This window comes from Canis lupus, chromosome 15 (genome assembly GCF_011100685.1).
Source record: "Canis lupus familiaris isolate Mischka breed German Shepherd chromosome 15, alternate assembly UU_Cfam_GSD_1.0, whole genome shotgun sequence".
NCBI lineage: Eukaryota > Metazoa > Chordata > Mammalia > Carnivora > Canidae > Canis > Canis lupus.
Window position 1 is genome coordinate 43049641 of NC_049236.1, and position 14813 is coordinate 43064453.

At 33.0% G+C, this 14813-nt stretch overlaps 1 protein-coding gene across 1 annotated transcript in view; it reads left to right on the top strand.

Moving 5' to 3' along the window:
- The window catches only part of SMARCA5 (SWI/SNF related, matrix associated, actin dependent regulator of chromatin, subfamily a, member 5), a 40215-nt gene extending 26334 nt beyond the window's left edge, over positions 1–13881 (top strand). Inside the window, exons 12-24 of the mRNA XM_038558886.1 lie at positions 151–272; positions 356–508; positions 1865–1997; positions 4813–4961; positions 5158–5277; positions 6106–6216; positions 6543–6656; positions 7058–7180; positions 7937–8069; positions 8891–9009; positions 9413–9625; positions 11796–11903; positions 12626–13881. Coding sequence (XP_038414814.1) covers positions 151–272; positions 356–508; positions 1865–1997; positions 4813–4961; positions 5158–5277; positions 6106–6216; positions 6543–6656; positions 7058–7180; positions 7937–8069; positions 8891–9009; positions 9413–9625; positions 11796–11903; positions 12626–12691 — 1664 coding nt within the window. The 3' untranslated portion in view covers positions 12692–13881. The remainder of the gene's footprint in view (positions 1–150; positions 273–355; positions 509–1864; positions 1998–4812; positions 4962–5157; positions 5278–6105; positions 6217–6542; positions 6657–7057; positions 7181–7936; positions 8070–8890; positions 9010–9412; positions 9626–11795; positions 11904–12625) is intronic.
- Positions 13882–14813: the final 932 nt, after the last annotated feature.

A 14813-nucleotide genomic window follows, 5' to 3' on the forward strand; every position in this document is an offset into this window, starting at 1 on the left:
AGACTGTATATATATTTTTTCTTATAACCAACTAGGTAACTTAGAGTTAAGGGGAACTGGTTAGTCTTAGTTTTGGTTAGCCTTAAATTTTTAAATACTTTTTTTTAACTTTTGAAGCTTCTGAAAATGGGCTGTTCTATTTGTTAACAGGTTCACGAGTACTAATCTTCAGTCAGATGACAAGGGTATTGGACATTTTGGAGGATTACTGCATGTGGAGAAATTATGAATACTGTAGATTGGATGGGCAAACACCCCATGATGAGAGACAAGTGAGTAAGATCCAGGGAGGGAAGATAAAAAAATTTAACAGATAAAATAATTGCCTGACATTTGTTTCTTTTTATACCTATAGGAGTCCATCAATGCATACAATGAACCAAACAGCACAAAGTTTGTTTTCATGTTAAGTACACGTGCCGGTGGTCTTGGCATTAATCTTGCTACTGCTGATGTGGTAATTTTGTATGATTCAGATTGGAATCCCCAAGTAGATCTCCAGGCTATGGTAAGAGATAATAGTTAAATATATTCTTAATATTTTCTTAAAGCTTAATTTCGTTAGAGCATACTAATGGTCTGCAAATTTCAGTGACAACCCAGTAGAATTTTTTCTCTGACTTAATCATTCAGGGAGGGTGTTTTATAGGTAATCTTTCATCTAAAGCAAGATATCTCTTACAGCTTTGCCATATCTTGGAGTATAGCTATGTCCAGTGTATCCTGATGCCCCAAGTGGGGGGGATAGAGAGAGTTGAGGATTGCCTAAGAAATTTTTTTATGGTTCAGATCCTAAAGTGTCCCCACATTCATTGCCAGCACTCAATCAGTGTAACTGGGTGCAAGGGAATTGGTAAATGATAGTATAGTTGTGCCTTGGGAGGAAAGGGAAACCAGTTTGGTGAGCTATAGATCTACCATGTTAGATGCTTAAAATTTATGCCCATGTGTAGAAGTTCTTTGGCTAGAACAGGAGGATCATTCTTAGATTGAGAAAATGTATGATCTGCGGATTAATATGGAAACTTATAAATTCTTAAGTTTGATACTTGACACATGGTATTTGTGACCATAACACAGGTGTTGGTTGCTTATAAGAGTAGCTGAGGAAAATTGATCAATTAGACATAGGGATGTTTTGTAAGAATGTGTTTTGTGAACTTAATAGAAGTTAAACGGAATTCAAATTAATTTGACTACTTGTATGTAGTTATTTGAAAACTAGGATTTTTATATTGTTTGTGGAGTTCTTTTTTCATGTTACTTCTTTCCCTAATAGCAATGAAGTTTGATGTATGATTTAGGTGGGAAAACAATTTGAATTTAAAACTAAGAAAAAAAGATTTAAACAATTTTTTATCATCCACCTTAAAATTTATAATTTTATCTGTCTTATCTGGAGATGTGTGAATTTTATTTATTATTTATTTACTTTTAAGATTTTATTTATTTGAGAGAGAGTAGGGGGAGGAGCAGAGGAAGAGGGAGGGACAAGCCAACTCCATGCCAAGTGTGGAGGCTGACTTGGGGCTTGATCTCACAAACCTGGCATCATGACCTGAGCCAAAATCAAGAGTTGGATGCTCAGCGGATTGAGCCACCGAGGCACTCTTAGAAACCTGTGACTTCTATATCAGTATAACCTAGAAGTTTTCCTTGTGAAATAATCAATTAATTTGATTGAAACAGAGAAGCTGCAAGGATCTGAGAAATATTAATCTAATAAAAATCTATTTTTAGAATAGTTTTGTTACATTAAAAACTTTCACACCTGAGAATATTTTAGTTTTCCGTTTTGGTATACACAATCAAGTATTATTTGTGTAATTTTTAACTATTCAAAATAACATGGTAATTTGCCTAGGACCGAGCACATAGAATTGGACAAACCAAGACAGTCAGAGTGTTCCGCTTCATAACTGATAACACTGTGGAAGAAAGAATAGTGGAACGTGCTGAGATGAAACTCAGACTGGATTCAATAGTCATTCAACAAGGTGAGTCTTAGAATTGTAAAAAAAAATTACCAAGTTGTATTGACAAATGTTTTTTTCCTAGATTTTCTGGAGGTTCTTATTATTGACCATCTGTGGGATCAAGCTAGCGGCATGAACAATATTTATATTCCAGAAAATAGTAAGCTTTAGTTTTTCATAAGAGGATGGGTTTAGGCTGAGGAAGATTGAGGTTTGCATTTGGCTTTGCCAGTTAGGTCTTTTATAAACCTTTTGAGCCTATTTCCTCATCTGTTAAATGGGAATAAAGGGAATTGAAGTTCAGGATTTTTAAGGATTAAAGGGGATAATGTATATAAAATACCCAGCATTCAGTGTGGTACATACTAAATATAGCTGTGGTAAGTATCATTTATATGTACTGAAAAGCACTCTGTTAATTATTCTGGGGTAAAATGAAGACATAAAGATGAAACTCAAAGAATCTGATGTTATATTTTGTTTTCTAGTCTACACCTGTTTACTTAACAGCACCAGGTTCCAGGCATTGATTGGTCTTAGTGCTGAGAATAAAATGGCGAAAGAATGCAATGCATGTGTCCCTACTTTCATGGAGTTAATTTGTAATTTAGTGAGAGGGATGCTCAGAATAAATGTTTATGTAAATAGGACTAGAGCTTGAGAGTGGGATTTTATTTTGGGTTGATTGAAGGGAACTAAATTCTCATGCCAGATTAGCTTTTAAGGAAGACATTTATGTTTTCATGAAGCTTTATTATAATAAGGTTGGTGATGGGGTGTAAAGTATTTATTAAAGTATAAATAAAGTATTTATTCCAGTAAAATGGAAAAATAGAAAAAAAACCCTTCAATTACCTCAGGGTCATATAGGTTTCTTTCATTCTCAAATTTGCATTTTGAGCATGTTCTTTTATCTGTCTATAAAGAGAGACTGTTAATATTGTTTGCTGATGATTCCATATTGTGTGTCTTCATTTTGTGAACTGCCTTTTAATTTCTGTGTAAAGGAATGTTGCATTTCTTTTATATCCTCTTAATGCCAACCATAGTGTTAATCACACCTCTGAATATGTGAAGACAATAAATGATGGCTTATTATTAGTTTTATTAATAATTATTTATTAAGTGCTTACTTTGTGCCATGCAAGGTGCTAAATACTTTGTATCCATTATCTCATTTAGTCTTCATGCAATTTTGAGGTTGGCATAAGAAGTAGAGGCAAGTCACTTATATACCATTCATGTAACTAAGAAGTGACTTATCTAGGACCAAGAAGTATATTAACTATTAGAGTGAAGTGTTTACATGCGAAAGTCTTTGGAACTTGCCAAACAGTAAGGTTTCTCCTGGATAATGTAATGGCGAGTTCTTCTCCCTCTCATATTCATCCATGTTTTTAGAAAAACACCGGCCTTATAGTATTTTTAATTATTTTTATCTGTGAAACATTTTTGAAAAATGAAAATTATAATCAACTTAGAAAAACTAAGTTTTTTTACTTAGGTTTTTGGTTTTATTGGGGGTACAAATTTTGTATATGTGCTGCTGAAGTGAGCATGGGGGTGGGGCTTAAATTTTAGAGCAAAATTTTGTGCTAATAGCTCTGTAGGCATTAGTCAAAGAGCAAGCCTCAGGTGTATCTCTTTGTATTACTGTCTTGCAGAGTAAGAGATGTAATTAAAAATAATGAGAAATCATAGAACTGCTTTCTGTCTGACCAGCTCCCCCTCTGTCCAATGGGGAAGTAGTTTCAGTAAGACAGACCATTTTGTTAGTAGTGAGGTAGCTTTCAAATCAAGAAACATGTTCTGTAGATACATCCTAACTTTGAAATTCATAGATGTTGGTGGATTCTGTTAGGGATGCAAAGCTGTGATACACAAGCATTTAAGATCCAAGAGAACAATTTGATCTTTATCCATACTCCTTTATTACAAGTTGATTGGAATACAAAAAGTGAAGCTTTGTGTAAGTGAAAATATTTCTTGATATTTTTGTTTTTGATGCTTGTGTTTTCGAAAACACAAATTATAGGGTTGACCTATAATTCCTACCAATTGAAGATCTTAGTTTTCTTATGTTTAAATTTCTTCTGTGATCAAAATAAGCTTTGAAGAGTTTCAGTTCTTTAGATTAGGAAATTTAATTTATTTAGTCCCTAGATAAAGTTTGGCAATATGAAGGTTTTTTTTTTTTTTTTTTTTTTTTTTTTTTACACGTTACCTTTTTTCCCCCACTTCACTTTTCGAAGAAAAAGCTGATTGGGGAGTACTAGTATTAATGTCTTTCTGCTTATCAGAACTTCTTGTGATTATGATTTGATCTCTTGATATTTAAAAAAAAAACTTGCTAATTGTGATTTTCAAATATTCCAGCATGATACTATTCAGCCCATATAAGAATACTTTTTATTGGGCAGCCCCGGTGGTGCAGCGGTTTGGCGCCGCCTGCAGCCTGGGGTGTGATCCTGGAGACCCGGGATCGAGTCCCACGTCGGGCTTCCTGCATGGAGCCTGCTTCTCCCTCTGCCTGTGTCTCTGCCTCTCTCTCGTTCTCTCTGAATGAATGAATAAATAAAATCTTTTTTTTTAAAAAAAGAATACTTTTTATTGAGATATGGTATGCAGTAGGTTTCATTATGTAATGATGGATTAACAGGATATTTCAAAGTTTACAACTAAGAGTGGCATATTTTTATGTGAGAATCAGAATTATCGGCAGTGAATAAACATGATTAATATTTGAGGCAAAATACATGGTATTACATCTAACATTTAAAATTCCAAGTTTCAAAACAACCTTGATTAACATTATACAACATTTTTTTTTTTCCAGGAAGACTTGTGGATCAGAATCTGAACAAAATTGGGAAAGATGAAATGCTTCAAATGATTAGACATGGGGCAACACATGTATTTGCTTCAAAAGAAAGTGAGATTACTGATGAGGATATTGATGGTATCTTGGAAAGAGGTGCAAAGAAGGTGAGGTGTAGATTAAATGATTATGTTTTTAATATAAAATCTTTTAAATCAGAACTGTTTGAGGAAATACGTATGTGAGCCATAAAAAGGAGTTTTTGTGTACTGCAGAGCCTAACTTATTTTGACTACAGTTCTCAAGGTTTTTTTTTGTTTTGTTTTTAATTCTCAATATAATAAAGTGGTTTTTTACCCCTAGACTGCAGAGATGAATGAAAAGCTCTCCAAAATGGGTGAAAGCTCACTTAGAAACTTTACAATGGATACAGAGTCGAGTGTTTATAACTTTGAAGGAGAGGATTATAGAGAAAAACAAAAGGTAACTTGAGAAAGCTATTTTGGTTACTTGAAGGCCTTACTTTACTTAAAACTTGCGATTTTAAGTGTTAGCTGTAACACCTTGTAAATTTGTCTCCAAGCAGTCATTTTTATATATTCACATCTAAATTATTTTCATTTTTACATGTAATATCAAATTTTCAGTTAGTAATCTCTGAAATGTTTTAAAAGCTTATGTAATGAGGCTTACTATATACACTGTTAGAGTTGAAATATATTGTAGGGGTGATTATAATTTAGAATCTTTGAAAACAAATAATTGGCAGAATTAACATAACCTTACTAGATTTTTTTTAAAAGACATAATTGGCTGGTAGTGATTAAAGGGGAAAAACTTCGTAATTTCTTAAGTAATATTTGTTAATATATAGTGAAATTAGAAAATACAAGTTGGAAGAAAAATAGTTCTACTCAATGTTTTTTCTGTTAACATTTAAGCTTTGTATATCCTCTGGATTTGTTCTAGGCTAAATACATATCTATATTTTTCTCCTAGTTTGAGTTATAGCATTTTCTGTAGGTCTGGTCCTTCCTCCTCCTCACCAGATAAAATGTTCTCCATTTGGTCAAGAAATACTTAAGTATATCTTTGCTATTCACCATGTACTGTGCAGTGTATTAATTACATAGTTTTGAGCAAAGTATAGTCCCTTATCCTTGAAGAGCCAATGGTCCAGGATTTTATGAATATCTTGCCACTTACAAATAACAGTTGTAATGATGTATACACAGTATGAATTGCATTCATCTAAGATTTGTGACTGTAAACAGTCAAAGTTGGTGATTTGCATTGTTTCCTGTATGCTAGATTGCATTCACAGAGTGGATTGAACCACCTAAACGAGAAAGAAAAGCCAACTATGCTGTCGATGCCTATTTTAGGGAAGCTCTTCGTGTCAGCGAACCTAAAGCACCCAAGGTGAGTTGATGGAGCAATAAAATATCCAAAAATACTAGAATTGTAAATATTTTTCTTATATTCTTAATATTAAAGTTAGATTGAGAATTAAAATCTTCTGTGGCTTCTTACAGTGTATTTCCATCAGTTTTCATTAAAAAGTTTTCTTAAAAATTAGTTGTAAGTATATGCATTTAAAGTTTGATTAATGTTCACTATTAATGATAAATTCAGTTGCTTGGAGAATTAGCCATCATAAGTTTTGAGAGAGGAAGTTACAATTAAAATCAAAGCAAAACTTTTTTTTTTATGGGTAATACTGTGTTTTGTTTTTTTTTTTTCTCTAGGCTCCTCGGCCTCCAAAACAACCTAATGTTCAGGATTTCCAGTTCTTTCCTCCACGTTTATTTGAATTATTGGAAAAAGAAATTCTGTATTACAGAAAAACAATTGGGTACAAGGTAATGGAAATAACATTTTGTTCATAACTAACCTGGTTTTGTTCTTAATTTAGTAAATGGAGGGTATATCAAGTTTTTTTTTTTTTTTTTCACGGTTGGATTAAAACTTGTAAAACGTTATTTGGTTGGTTAAGAATTTAGGGCAGCCCCGGTGGCGCAGCGGTTTGGCTCCGCCTGCAGCCCAGGGTGTGATCCTGGAGACCCGGGATCGAGTCCCACATCGGGCTCCTTGCATGGAGCCTGCTTCTCCCTCTGCCTGTGTCTCTGCCTCTCTCTCTCTCTCTCTCTGTGTCTCTCATGAATAAATAAATAAAATTAAAATCTTAAAAAAAAAAAAAAAAGAATTCATCACATACTTTCTAAAATCTACTGATGGATGATATAAACAAATATTTTTTTAGGTGCCTCGAAATCCTGACCTACCAAATGCAGCACAGGCACAAAAAGAAGAACAGCTTAAAATTGATGAAGCTGAACCCCTTAATGATGAAGAGTTAGAGGAAAAAGAGAAACTTCTAACACAGGTATATATAGTCTTTATTCAACATAAAATTTAGTGTAACCATTACTTTGTAAGGGTACTATGCTTAGGTATGTTGGGGTACACAGAGAAGTACATGTTTTGTCTTTCAAAAAGTAAGTAATTGAAGATGATAAAGCATGAGCCATATGGGTGTATGCTACAGTTTGATTGTCACTAGTTGTTGAAGTAGAGAAAGAGTATAGATTTGCGCAAGCCTTACAGTGGATATGTTTTTTATTACGTTTCTTCCAGTATTCATTTTCTTTTCCTGTGAATCTTCCACATTGGTACTAAGTTACTGTTCTCAATTACAAGTCTCTTTTTGGTACTTTTTTGTTTAACAACCTTTAGGGTTTAATCAGGATCTTTTAGAATCTGGCCTTAACGTACTTTTGAAGCTTTATTTTTCTTCCACTTTCCTAATTGTTATTTCTTTGCTCTTTAGTGTATGTTTATTGCTCTTTGCAAACTCCTGCTTATCCTTCAAAATACCGCAAAATCACTTTCTCACAAAATCTCTTTTTCACAAAGCATTCCTCTCTTCCACTCAGATTTAATTGCTTGGTTATGTAAACAATATGTGATATATTGCTAAAAATACAGATCTATGTGTATGAAAAATTACCACTTTAAAATAACTTAAAATCTAGGAGTAATTGAAAATTTTCTAATACTTCAGACATACTCGTAAGTGAAATAGCATTTTACCCATGTTCACTCTGCTGTTATTATATGTTTTGTTTCCATTGCTTTGAAGGGATTTACCAATTGGAATAAGAGAGATTTTAACCAGTTTATCAAAGCTAATGAGAAGTGGGGTCGTGATGATATTGAAAATATAGCAAGAGAAGTAGAAGGGAAAACTCCAGAAGAAGTTATTGAATACTCAGGTAATTTTTAAATCATTTTAATAGATTAAAAAATATTCTCAGGTTTTTGGAGTGCTATTTGGGGAGTTCAGGTTTTATTATTCTGAGTTATGTTTTGATAAGCTAAATTTTGCCACAAGTTTTAGGGCTGTATTTTTTTTGTGTTTTTAAAAAACTGAGTTGGAAAGAAAATGTCCTCTTTTTTAAAATGGCATAGTTTTTTTTTTTTTTTTTTTTTTTCACCCCAGCTAACTGGCTATTGCCAAGAAAATAAGAATAGGTCATTGAATAATTATGCTTTCATTTTATTTTTCTCCACAACTTCTTAAGCACTATGTGCCATTGTTTCCTGAAATCACTTGAATTGTCAAGTGAAGAGGTGTAGTGTGCTGCAGTGAGTGTGCTTAGAATTCAAGAATAATAGAAATTTAAGAGTTGAGAGATACTTTTTTTTTTTTTAAAGACTTATTTATTTATTTATTTATGATAGAGAGAGAGAGAGAGAGGCAGAGACACAGGAGGAATGAGAAGCAGGCTCCATGCCAGGAGCCCGACGCGGGACCCGATCCCGGGACTCCAGGATCGCGCCCTGGGCCAAAGGCAGGCGCCAAACCGCTGAGCCACCCCAGGGATCCCCCGAGTTGGGAGATACTTAAATCATCCAGTTGATCTCATTTTTTTATAGTTGAGAAATTAAATAATCGTCTTATTTTGTAGTATTAGATGTGAGAAAAATGAAAACATTTCTTAATCCTTAGCAAATTAGAGTATTTATGATAAATTATTTATGTTTCTCCTCCTCCTTCCACCTGTCTCATCTGTCCAACTTTTATTCTTACCAGCTGTATTCTGGGAAAGATGCAATGAACTCCAGGACATAGAGAAGATTATGGCTCAGATCGAAAGGGGAGAGGCAAGAATTCAAAGAAGAATTAGTATTAAAAAAGCACTTGACACGAAGGTACAGTCTGTATTAATAAATATAGAACTTCTGAGAATATGTGAGTTAAAGGAACTTTTTAAAAGGAAATGAAATGATTTAAAACAAAGATTTTGTTCAAAGAACAATATTCAAGTGTTATAGTTATTCTCAACAGAATTTACCTTAGTATACTTCAGTTGAAATATCTGGGTCAGAGTCTCTATGATTAGCTCTTTCCTACAAAGTCTGAGCCTGTATCTCTCTCTAGAATAATAAAGATTATAAAGTTGTTTCACAGCAAAGGTTATATAATGCAGTTGAAGTGCCTTTGGATAGAAAATTCTGATTTGGAATGGAACATATTTAGCTAATTTTATTAAGGCTAAGTTTGAAATATAGATTATACAGGATTTATATTTTATATAAAATCTGACTTTGATAGATTGGACGGTACAAAGCACCTTTTCATCAGCTGAGAATATCATATGGTACTAACAAAGGAAAAAACTATACTGAAGAAGAGGATCGTTTTCTAATCTGTATGCTTCACAAACTTGGATTTGACAAAGAAAATGTTTATGATGAATTACGACAGTGTATTCGCAACTCTCCTCAGTTCAGATTTGACTGGTTTCTTAAGTCTAGAACTGCAATGGTGAGTGCCTGGGCCTTTTTGTGTAATGTAGCACAGTTTAGAGTAAGTATTGCTTAATATTCTTTAAGGTAAGTAAGGTAACTTACTAAGAGTAAATTGTGGTTCCACTCCAGCTTTGGGGGGTATATTTTTGTTACAGTATCATGAGTTCAGTCAGTTCCTTAGAAAACAGTTCTCATCTACAGTTAAAAATTTAATATCGCAGATCACGTACAAAATTTATTGGTGGTTCCATCCTTCTTTAATATCACATATCTTTTAACATCACTACGTAGGATAAGGACTGGTTTTTTCATTTTAATCAGGTTCTAAATAGGAAATATCACCATCAGTTTCACCTTATGAATGTGATGATCATAATTTAAGATTTGCATTTTTCAGATAATTTTGATTTTCTTAAATGAACACATTTCTATAAGGAAAGAACTCATATTCAGGCATTTGCCTTTCTGAATGTGTTGAGTCTGGATTATTTTATTTTATTTTTTTATTTTTTATTTTTTTGGATTATTTTAAAATAGCTTGTAGTAAAGCACTTTTTGTATGGTTTAATGGTAGGTTTTGTTTCCATTCTCAATACTAGGCTATTTGTGATAAGCAAGTTCCATTCCTAATGACCAAAAGTTATAATTCAGGAAAGTTTAGCCTCCATGAATTGCTCTTTTTATTACGCATTTTACCACTTCGGAGGTTTTAACTTCCATCTTGTGTTCTTTAGGGTGATAGTACCAAAAATATTCTATGGTCCTTATTTGGGATATATTAGGATAAGCAGAGTTTAAACATCTTTATATAGTGAGATTTCTCTAAGTTTATTTAAAGTATGTTGTTACTCTTCAAGATGGGGGACTGTGCACAGTCTTTTCATATTTGACCACTGAAGGATTATTTTTCACTAAACATTAACAGTGGCTACTCTCTTGTGTATTCTTGTTTGGGAAATGTTGCACTATAAAGACATTATAAATAAAATTTGAGGAAAGACCAATTCCTATAGCTTTATCTTTTTTTTTTTTAATATTTTATTTGTTTATTCATGAGAGACGGGGGGTTGGGGGGAGAGAAGCAGAGACAGAGGCTGAAGGAGAAGCAGGCTTCTCTGCAAGGAGGCGGATGAGGGAATCAATCCTGGATCCTGGGATCATGCCCTGAGCCAAAGGCAGATGCTCAACTGCTGAGCCATCCAGGTGTCCCCCTATAGTTCTGTCTTTTGTCTTTAAGTGGGAACAATTCATACAGTTAATAAGAAACAAAATGCACTATCATGTTGATTTACCAGTACAGTACAAACCAGTACCCAAAGCTGTTATTTCCAAACATGTTTCATTTTAGAGCACACATAAAATATGAGATTATATATGTGCATGGCCCCTTCTGATGAACACTTAAGGCATAATCCTTGCCTGAGATCACATCTGTAACATTGTGGCATGTATGCCTCAGTACATTTGTTAGGTATAGAATTTTGATGTAGTGTATTACCTTTTATCTATATTATGTTGCAAATATTTCCAAACGTTGTATGGTGTATTCTGTAACCGTATTTTAAAATGATTTTGTTGTAGTTTGCATAGGTCATTTTTTTTTTTTTTTAACAAGAAAACCATTTTGCTTACTAAGTCAGCAATGATGCAAATGTACTTCTCTTTTCTTCAGGGTCATATGCTAATGCAGCACTACACTTTATACAGCCTCCACAAAGGATTTCAGTTGACTAGAGAGAGATGATGTAGATATCATCATAAACTTTTACATGGCTATTTTTCCAAAATTGGAAAAATTCTAGTTAAGGGAAAGATGACACTTTACACTTCTTAGTAAAGCTCTGGTTCCTTTAGTTTTGGATCTATAGGATAGTTCTCAGGTATAGGTACTAAGTAGCAATGTGGCATATATTATGTTAATTTTCACTGGTTGAATTTCTTTGGGAAAGAAGGATTTATGAAGATGAAAACAGTGTGATTTTAAAGAATGTAAAAACATCGATATCTTGATTTTCATAGAATGGATTGTAATCAGTTCTTTTGGCTGTTCTAGATTTTATCTTTGGGGAATGTATGAGTAATTCTATATTATACAATTAAAACGTTATCATTTTAAAACCTTGGTATCCTGAAAACTTGTAGATGGATATACATGTTTACCATATAAATTTATATTTACAATTCAGGAGCTCCAGAGGAGGTGTAATACCTTAATTACCTTGATTGAAAGAGAAAACATGGAACTAGAAGAAAAGGAGAAGGCAGAGAAAAAGAAGAGAGGACCAAAACCTTCAGTAAGTATTCATGAAGATATATTTTCTTTGTAAGAATTTGAACATTATGTAGCTATCAGTAATGTGTTTGTCTTTATGTTATGAATTGTTCTTAAAAGTATAAATTTGATTGCGTTGTGTAGGGAATACATTACGATGGTATTCCGTAATTTGGAGATTCTTGAAAATCTGGGGAAGATATGTCTTATGAATGCCATGAGCCTACAGTTGACCTTGAGAGTACAAGGTGTAATTTTAGAATATGTAAAGAAATATTAGGAAAGCAATGGTTTTACAACCTTTACTGCAAACTTTTAAGGTTTGGTTTATGTCCCAGTGATATTCTTAGCAATGTTAACACAGATATTTTAAGAGAATTAAAAAAAGGTCATCTTTTTATTTAGTAATAATTTAGAAAGTCATGAATAAATGAATGCCTGAGTAATGTCTGGTATTTATGTAAAACCTCATTAAAATAATTTAGTACTGCTTTCTTTTGGTATCAAGGCATGTTATTGTTTGGTGTATTGGTTTACTGTTGTGTATTGCAAATTATTTAATTGGCATTAAAATTTTTGTGTTCATTAAGTGAGTAGACAAGATTTTGGAGAATTAAGATTATTCTGGGTAAGAAAGTCTAATACTTATTACTATGTAGCAGTTGTTAAAGTAAAAAAGAGTCCACGTATTTTATCTTTAATATTAGTCTTGTGATTAAAAGGAATCTTTCTGTTCATTTGTAGACACAGAAACGTAAAATGGATGGAGCACCTGATGGTCGAGGAAGAAAAAAGAAGCTGAAACTATGAATACATATTTGTTTCATAATCACTAACTTTAAACCAGTAGTTCTTTAATTTACGGGTCTTCATAAGATGTACTGTACAATACTCAATTGTTATGTCATTCAAAGACATCAGGTTCATCTGTTTACTAAGCTAGAAACATAGTATGTAGTTTCACTTTTTTAAATGCAACAGCTGTGCTGAAATTTTTTTTATCATTAACACTTGAAGTAATAAAACAGGCTTCATTTATTAATAAATGTTTCATTTGATTTATTTTTCTATTATAGTTCCATTTGTGAAGATTGTGATTTTTTGTTTTATCAGCTATAATTTCTACACCCAGAGCTTAAAAAACAAGCAAACAACTAAAAAAAATTGCACAAATAATATTTGTCCTTTGGTCTTCACTTAGTTGTGTAATTGTTTTAATTCACTTTGCCTTTGCAGAAATTTGGGTATCTTTGTAGTGCTATATAGAGTCTCATCTGGGAAGATTATGTAAATTGCATTCTCCTTGATTATTATATGGGTAGAATGAAACAAAAGGCAAGACAAATTATCATTAAATTCTATGCATATATCTGTTACGCTTTCTGTTTCTGTAGTTGGTTCTGAGGTGTGAATATGCCCTATTCTGTTGGAAGACTGGCTGTTTAGTTGTATAGCCAAAGACATTTAGTATTTTCTGGTTCCGTAAAGTGTTATTGTACCATTTTGTAAAAGGAATATTAATTTTAATTGTTTGGTAAATGTTTTGACAAATTACCTTCTTGAAGCAGCCACAACTTAGAAAGATAATGTCAAAACTAAGGTGATTTTTTTTTTAAAGACCAGTCAAAATAAGGTATGGATTTGTCATACTGTTAAATTGAAATTGGTAACAGAATGTATGTCCCCTTCCAGTTTGCCTTTTTTGAGTTTTTAGAGTAATTGAAAATTTTATATTTTAAAATAATTTTTAAGTGTGAATGGCAAGATTGAGTATAATAACCGGTTTTTATTTTCTATGGACAGACTTGATAAACTGGAGACCCTAAAGCCGGATTACCCAAATTGTAGTGTCAGGTTTTTAGCTGTACCAGAGGCCTTTATGTGCTACACATAATTTGTATAAAGTTTTATATGTGCAAATTGGGTACATAAACAGTTCTCCATTTTTCTAAGGGAATGCAATAAATGTAGCATCGTGAATAAATATAACTTTTATAATCCTTAAGTGGTCTTTTCTTTCCATTTTTTTTCTCATTTGATTTTTTATTTTTTTCCTTAGAACATTATCTCATTCCCTTAGATTTCTTCTAAAATTTCTATTACTTGTCAATTGTCTGCCCACACATAATTGAGACTTTATTTATAATGCTGATTTCTAAAGTATTACTAATACTGCTTACTTTTCCAAACTGTGGAATCGTGGCTGTGTTAAGCAAAATCCAGTGTTTATGGCAAGTTGTAATTTGAGCTTCCTTTTCTGCTTCCCCTAAATGACATCATTTTAACCTTGGATTCTGGAAATAATTGAGTCCAGTGTATGCAAAATTTGAGGAATAGGGAGTACTCTTAAGGGTGGTAGCCTAATTTTAGAAGAAACACTTGGAAAAACAAGGCTGAAGAAAACTGGAAGTCACCAAAGCAATGTTTTCAAGAGGTGGGGAAAGTAAAAAAAGCCATAGAGTGGAAATGTGTTAAAGAAATCAAGCTTAGGGATCCTTGGGTGGCGCAGCGGTTTGGCGCCTGCCTTTGGCCCAGGGCGCGATCCTGGAGATCCGGGATCAAATCCCACGTCAGGCTCCCGGTGCATGGAGCCTGCTTCTCCCTCTGCCTGTGTCTCTGCCTCTCTCTCTCTCACTGTGTGCCTATCATGAATAAATAAAAATTAAAAAAAAAAAAAAAAAAAAAAGAAATCAAGCTTAGCCCTTGAAAGCTCAGGGACTCGAAAGGGAAAGGGAAACAGTTAAAAAAGCAGGAAAGAAAAACAATATCCAAATTTTGCATTGTAATTAGCCAATGTATTTCTTTTCCACATGTCAATTAGGATATTATTGCATATTTAAGAAAAAAGCCATGATTCTAATGATACTGCTAGTTAAGGAAAAATTAGCCAAAAGTAACTTTTTTTTTCAAAAGTAGCTTTTTAAAAGAGGAA